This window comes from Elephantulus edwardii, unplaced genomic scaffold (assembly GCF_000299155.1).
Source record: "Elephantulus edwardii isolate Elephantulus edwardi_28Jun2011 unplaced genomic scaffold, EleEdw1.0 scaffold00012, whole genome shotgun sequence".
Classification (NCBI taxonomy): domain Eukaryota; kingdom Metazoa; phylum Chordata; class Mammalia; order Macroscelidea; family Macroscelididae; genus Elephantulus; species Elephantulus edwardii.
In genome coordinates this window covers 2320292-2328148 of record NW_006399762.1, presented here as the reverse complement: position 1 = coordinate 2328148, position 7857 = coordinate 2320292, and the positions used below count along the sequence as shown (strand labels likewise).

The window sequence follows — 7857 nt, the reverse complement described above, 5'->3', positions numbered from 1 at the left end:
CCCCAGTCCTCCAACAACCTTAGGCAAAAGCCCCTAGCTCTAGTGCTTTGGGGCAGTAGTCCCAAGGACGGCTCTGTTTTATGTTGGGTCTTTGGTGCTGCTGCTGCTGTTCCTATAATCCCTAGTCTGATTGGCACAGGAGTCTTTGGCCTTGAAGAATGTGTGATCTAATTCATCTATATTTTCCCCTTTGGCTGGGTTATGTCTTCGATGTCATATCTAAAAAGAAAAAAATGTTTAAGTCTCTGAGGATTTAAACCTATTTTTAATTCAAGAAACTTTATCATCCTATATTTTACAATAATACATTTTTAAACACAAAAGCCCACCCACCAGATCCTGTTTGCCCACACATGAGACTTCCCACCCAAGCTGATTGTAAATGTAATATAAAAGGGAGTGTGTCAAGGCTGTAGTGTATCTCCATACCTGTTCTATCTATATGCTGAGCAAATTATCTAAGAAGCTGGACTCTATGAAGAGAAATGTGGTATCAGGATTGGAGGGAGACTCATCAATAACCTGCATTATGCAGGTGACACAATCTTGCTTGCTGAAAGTCAGGAGGACTTGAAGCACTTGCTGCAGAAAATCGAGGAACACAGCCTTCAGTATGTGTTACATCTCAATATCATGAAAACAAAGATTCTTATCACTGGACCAATAAGCAGTTTCATGGTGGATGGAAAGGAGATTGAAACTGTCAACAGCTTCATCTTGCTTGGATCCACAATTAACACTCCTGGTACAAGCAGTCAGGAAATAAGGATATACATTGCTTTGGGGAAATCTTCAGTTAGGGACCTTTCCAAATTATTGAAGAGTGGTGATGTCAGTTTGAGGACTAAGGTGCATCTGATTCAGGCCATGGGCTTTCTGATCACTAGCTATGCGTCCAAGACCTGGACAATGAATAAGGATGACAGAAAAAGAATTGACTTTTGCTCTTTCCGCCATCTTTCTGTGCAGCCACAACGGTGCACATGAATGTCCTGGCTGATGCTCTTAAGAGCATCCACAATGCTGAGAAGAGAGGCAAGCACCAGGTTCTTATCAGGCCATGCTCCAAAGTCATTGTTTGGTTTTTGACAGTGATGATGAAGCACAGCTACACTGGCGAATCTGAAATCATTGATGATGAATGGGGGAAATTGTTGTCAATCTCACAGGCAGGTTAAACAAGTGTGGCATTATCAGTCCCTGATTTGATGTGCAGCTCAAAGATCTAGAAAACTGGAAGAATAATTTGCTTTTGTCCCATCACTTCGGTTTCATGGTACTGACAACCTCAGCTGGCTTCATGGACAATCACGAAGCAAAACGAAAACACACAGGAGGAAAAATTCTGGAATTCTTTTTCTAGGTATGTAATAAACAGTGCAAATAAAATGTCTCAATGGAAAAAGAAAAAAGACTTGACACTTTTGAGCTGTGGTGTTTGAGAAGAGCACTGAACATTCAATGGACAGCCAAGAGAATGAATAGACAAGTCTTGGAGAGGGTGCAGCAGGACTGCCCTTTGGAGGCAAGAATGATGAGGCTTTGCCTCACACACTTTGGACGTGTTGCTAAGAGGTGCTATTCCTTGGAGAAAGACATGACGTTGGAAAGGTTGGAGGGTCGAGAGAAGGAGAGGAAGACCCTCAAGCAGGTGGATTGACACGATGACTGCTGCAATGGGCTCTAGTGTGTCAAAAAGTGTGAGGACTGTGCAGGATAGGACTAGGTTCAGATCTTTTGTTCATAGGGTTGCTATGAGTTGTACTTCATGGCACCTAACAACAACAACAACAATAACAATAGTAGATTTTAGAATTAGTTCTGTTATCATTTGAGCTATTTTTGTATACTGAGTGAGTTGATGGGTGATGGTGGTGGCTACCCTGTTGTCCAAAGACTTTGTTGAAAAGGCTATCCTTTCCCCATTAAATAGTCTTGGCATCCTTTTGAATGTCAATTGACCACAAATGTATATGGGGTTTTTTCTGGACACTCAATTCTATTCCTTGGTCGATATATCTACCTTTATGTCAGTATGACATTGTTTTGATTATTATAGTTTTAGAGTAAGTTTTGAAATTGGCAAGTTAGAGTCTTTGTTATTTACTAAATTGATATGAGTATTCTGACTCCCTTGCATTTTCATATGAATTTTAGGATCAGTTTTTCAATTTCTTTAAAAAATAAACAAGTGATGTCTTTCTGTTCATAAAGAAAAATTCAAACATCATTGCCTCAGAGTCACAATGACTCATAGCTGACCTTCCATCAAGTTTTCAGAGGCTGCAAATTGCAGGAGAGGAGAGTGACTATCTTTCCACTATCTGTTTAAGTCATCCTGAATTACTCTCAACAATGTAGTTGTCATTACACAACAAGTTTCACACTTAATTGTTAAATTTTTTCCTAAGTAATTTTTCATTTTGATACTATTGTATATACAATTGCTTTCTTGATTTTGTTTTTTGATTATTCATTGAAAGTATAGAGAAATATCCAATTTTTGTATATTGATCATGTATTTTGCTTCTTTATATACAATCTTTGTGTCTCTATTTTATTTCCTAGCCTGATTGTTCCCACCAGTGAACATTCTTGTCGTCTTCTTTTTCTTAGGAAGAAAACTCATTTTTTTAACCATTAAAAATGATGTTAGCTGTGAGTTTGATGTAGAGGTCCTTTACTAGGGTTAAATTGTGCCCTTGAATTCCTAATATGCTATTTTGCTTTTTTGTTTTGTTTTTGTTTTTTTCTTAAACTATGAAGGGCCCTAAATTTTCACAAGTTATTTCCTTGTATGTGTCATTTGAGGTAATAATTTGAATCCTTTTATTAATGTAATATTTAATTTGTTTCTATATCGAGCAAATCTTATATTTCAGAGATAAATTCAACTTGGTTATGGTGTATCTATCTTTTTATATCTTTTTTGTGTCTGCTAGTATTTTATTGAAAATGTTTGTGTCTATAAACCAGAAACCCAAAACCTGTTGTCTTTGAGTCTTTTCTGACTCATGGAAATCCAAAGTGGTACAGAATAGAATGACTTCTAGACAGCAAAAAGATTGAACTTGACAATGTCTTTATCTCCACAATCCACACTCTTGGTACCAGCAGTCAAGAAATCAAAAGACGTATTGCATTGGGAAAATCTGCTGTCAAGTACCTCTCCAAAGTACTAAAGAGTTAAGGGTGTCGGTTTAAAGACTAAGGTGCACCTGATCCAGGCCATGGTCTTTTCAATCACTTGTTATGCATCTGAAAGCCGGTCAAAGAATAAAGATGACAGAAGAAGAATAAATGCCCTTTTTGTTGTGGTGCTGAAGAAGAGTACTGAACATCTTATGGGCTGTCAAAAGAACAAATACGTCTTAGAAAAAGCGTTCTCTACAGTCCTGTTTGAAGCTCCATTTCACATACTTTAGGCATTTGGCCAGGAGAGACAGTTCCTTGGAAAAAGACATTATGCTCAGAAAGATGGAGGGACAGCACAAGAGAGGAATACCCCAGATGAGAAGGATTGATACAGTGACTGGGGCAATGGGGGTTAGTGTATAGGAATTAGTGAGACTGGCTCAGAACAGGGCACGGTTCAGAGCTGCTGTACATAGGATCGCTATGGATCACAGGAGACTCAACAATATATAACAATAACAACAAGTCATATTGTTAGGAGGGGCCAGTCCTTGGAAAAAGACATCATGCTAGGAGAGGGGGAGGGTCAAGGAAAGAGAAGTAGATCCTCAACAAGATGGATTGACACAGTGACAGTATCAATGGGCTCAAGTATATCAGAGATAATGAAGATAGTATATATCTGGGCAGGGTTCAGATAGATTGTTTATAGGGTCTTTATGAGTTGTAGACAACTAGATGGCACCTAACAACATCAACAACAATCTTTATGGGAGCAATTCACTAAGCCTTCTTTCCACAGAGTAGATGGATCTTAGATAGCAGTTATTTGCAAATTGTTTGCACACGCCTAGTCCTTTCATCTATATTCATAAAGAACATTGGCCAGTAGTTTTATTTATATGCTGTAATGTCTTAATTTAGTTTTGGTATCAATGTAATAATGATCTAATAAAATGATTTCGAAAATGTTTCCTTCCCATCTAGTTTTTTATGGTTTTTTAGGGAGTGGTGTCAATTCTTTTATTGCTTGTTAAAATTCACTAGATAGTGAAACCTCTCTGATTCTGAATGCTTCTTTTTAAAATTTTTTTAAATTGAGATTTTAATTAAAGTTTATAGAGATCTTGGGTTTCCATTGAACACTTCTTTAGTGAAGTGTTTTAATTTTTTACAAGCTCTTCTTAACTAGTAGATGGTAATTTAAGAAAAGTTTTATACCATTTATATTTGTGTAATCAGCTCAGATACATGTGAAAAATTGCAGGCATTGGTCTTCCAATCACGGTGTGCATCAATTCCACGGGGGTGGGGGTGGTGTATGTGTATACATATTTAAAATTATGTCTGTCACAGATAAAAAGTGAAGATGTGTCAAAGATTTTATTATTTAAAGAGGGAATCAGTAAGATATTAAATAGGTACAAAGGTGTTTCAAAGAACAATACATACAAAGCCCCCCCCAAAAAAGAGGAAATCAATTTACAAATAGATGGAAAATGTGTTTGTTGAATAGGAAGGAAGGAAGGATCTACAAAATCCTTGTTTCATTAGCACACAAATTATTTGGCTTCAGGTAGCTGTTCTAAAAATTTCTGAGTGCTGCTGTTAAAAACTTTTTTACTTAGATCTTATCCCTTTGTTCTTAGAATCCTTGCTATCTGTGACACAGAAGCCAAGGCTTATGCAAATCTACTTCATTTTTTAGTAAGTGCACCTGCTGAGAGAACAGTTTTGGTAAGCATTCCCTAGGGCACCCACAGAAATTCTCAGGGAGAAAGCATCAACAGTGCATTTCTTCTGACTTCTGTCTTGTTACATGGTACAGGTATTTGTATATTATTTCCCTTCATAAGTAAGATGATACACCTGGTTGGGCAACTCCTTTACAATTACTACAATGCTTTGCACACACGGTCTAGTGGCAAGAAGCTGCACCCCAATCTCAAAGGCCAGCAGTTCAAATCCACCAGCTGCTCCATGGGAGAAGGATGGGCAATCTCCTGAGCAATTAACTCACTGCCTCTGAAAACCAGAAGGAGGGTCAGCAATGGGTGTGTTAGAACACAACAGCTTGCTATATCCAAGTTTTCTGGGTATTTTATTTTGGTAATCATCTGTTGCTGCTGTTGTTATTGGTAGGTTCCAAAGAGCTGCTGTTATTATTTGTAGATTTCACCTGGGAGGTGGGCAACATTCTACACTGACTACACCTTCTGAGAGACATTTAAATCTGCCTGGTGTAAGACGACTGTGGCAAATCAGAAAAGAGCACGACCACCTACCACATCTTGCTTGACTGAGCGGTTCCATATTCGGGAACTGACAAAGGGCATCCAATCATCACCTTCCACCAAGGACTGACCACTGGGCTAACAACCCTACCCACAACCCTTACTTAAAAAGTTTGGCCTGTAATTTCTTCATTTACAACTTTGCTGCCTGACCCTGCCTCTCTCTGGCCTCAGACAGTAAATCTGCCTCAGAGGCACTAATAAACTCTTTTGTTTCACTTTGCCTGGTTCTCTGCACCTTTTTTACCTTATACTGACTCATATCAATCTATGAACAACATATCTGAATATTGCCCTTATCCTGTGCCATCCTCACAATCTCTAATATGCTGGAGCCTACTCTTCGTGTCAAACCATCTTTAGAGGGTCTTTCACTTTTGTGAAAAACAAAGACCATGTCTTTGTTCTTTACAGTCAGAAGTGACCCAACCCATAGCTGACTTTCCAGCAGGTTTTCAGAAGCAGTAAATTGCCCAGAGGAGATTGTCCATCTTTCTCCTGCAGAGCAGCTGGTGTATTCAAACTTGAGTACCTTTGCACTGCAGTGCAATTTCTTACCACTAAGCCACCAGAGTTCATGTCTTTAATTTTATCCCTCCTCTTTTCTTTTTTTAAAAAAATTTACATTACTTCAGATCTCATATCTTTATTACGTGTTATAGTTTACTGAAAATAACAAACACAAAAGCAACAATATTCTTACATTTTGCCTTTGTGATTTTCTAGAAAAGTACCCTCTCTCCAAGAACTGCAAAACATCAGGTGCTGAAAAAGGGCCAATCTCTGGCTGGACAATTATCAGGAGTCATCAGTCTCTAGAGAAAGACCTCCTGTTTGGTAAATTTGGGCATCAGCAAGTGAGAGGAAAATCCTATAGAGTGACTGAGAATGTCACAGGATTGAGTAGTGTTTCAGGGTATCCTATGCAGGGCTGCTACGAATTAGAGACAACATCCTGGTACCTAACAAGAACACCAAGAACGACTGGAGCCCAGGAGTACATTAAGACACTTCTATGGAGATGCTATTGTTGTTATGTACAGTCCGGTCAGAATCCACTCACAGCTGACCCTACAGCAGATTTTCAGATGCAGTAAATTGCATGGGAGGAGACTGCTCGTCTTACTCCTGGTAGATTCCAGTCCCCTGCCTTTGGGTGGCAGCGCAATTCCTTACCACTAAGCTTTCAGACCTCTGTGGAAATAAGGATTTGAAATCCATCTTTCTCTTTCCATTTTGTGTAATTCACATAAGCATCGTACAAGAAGACTTCTTCCTCTTATCAAGCCAATTATGTTCTACACCTGCACCTCTACTTTTGTTGGTAAACAATTTCCTTCTGTGTTCCTTAATTTTAGCAGTTTTCTCCCCATGGGAGGAGCCCTGGTAGCACAGTGGTTAAACCACTGGACCGTTAACCAAACATCAGAGGTTGGAATCCAGCTTCTAAGCGTGGCAGTGTCCCTCCTTAAAGATTTATAACCTTGAAAACCCCATGGGCAGCTCTACACTACCCTTATAAGGTCTCCATGAATCGGAATAGACTCTACCAGAGGGTTTGGTTTTTCTGGGCAACTCAAAGGCAGGCGCTACTAATTCACCAGTTGCTGAAAATTCATCAGGTGCTGAAAAAGGGCCAATCTCCGGCAGGACAATTCACAACCTTTGAAAACCTCCGGGAGGGTCAAGCTATAAGAAAAGAGGCTTTCTCTTCAATTTGAGGTTTTTTTTGAATGATCAGAGAGTTTCAAAACCAGTTCTGACACAGAGTCCTCCTGGCTTTCTATCCCTCTGCCTTTTTATGGGAAATAGAGTTTCTTCGCTTTGAAACGCTGGCAAGGAAAAACAATGGGGGAGAGAGTTGCATTTAAACTTTAAAAAGTTGAGTCACTGCTGATTGCACAGCAAAAGCTCCGCAGAGTGGAGAAATGCTAAACGTGGTTTGAATGGCGCAGGGTTTATGAGGGGGCGACCTTTGGGGAAAGGCGGGAGAGTTGAACCTCTAGAGCTGCCCAGGTCACAGCCGCCCCCTCCAGCCTCTACGACCCGGGACTCAGCCCTGCTCCCCGGGGGGCCTGATGGCGCGCGCTTGCGTGCTGAGGCCGAATCTCCCCACTCGGAGGCCAGCCCCAGAAAAGCCCTGGCGAGTAGGGGGCGGCGCAGAGGAAGGGAGGAGAGTCGGGTGCACGAGAGGTTGGTGGGTGTGTGGGGGTGGAGAGGTAGAATATGTGACGCTGCGGCCCGTCCTGTGCCAGAGCAGCGGACGCGGAGTTCGAGGTTGCAATCAGATTCCCGGCGCTGCCACTTGGGGAAGCCAGACTCCTGAGAGCTGCGTCTGCAGAGACATTCGGTCCCCAAGCCAGTTCCCCGCGGCCGCTCGCAGCGCTCCGGGGCCGGTCGGGAGGCGAGCAGCCGGCGGTGCGAGGCT

At 40.9% G+C, this 7857-nt stretch overlaps 1 protein-coding gene across 1 annotated transcript in view; it reads left to right on the top strand.

Annotated features, from left to right (window-relative positions):
• Window positions 1-7507: 7507 nt before the first annotated feature.
• Window positions 7508-7857, top strand: part of FGF2 (fibroblast growth factor 2 (basic)) — a 123720-nt gene continuing 123370 nt past the window's right edge. The window contains exon 1 of the mRNA XM_006881125.1: window positions 7508-7854. Coding sequence (XP_006881187.1) covers window positions 7508-7854 — 347 coding nt within the window. The remainder of the gene's footprint in view (window positions 7855-7857) is intronic.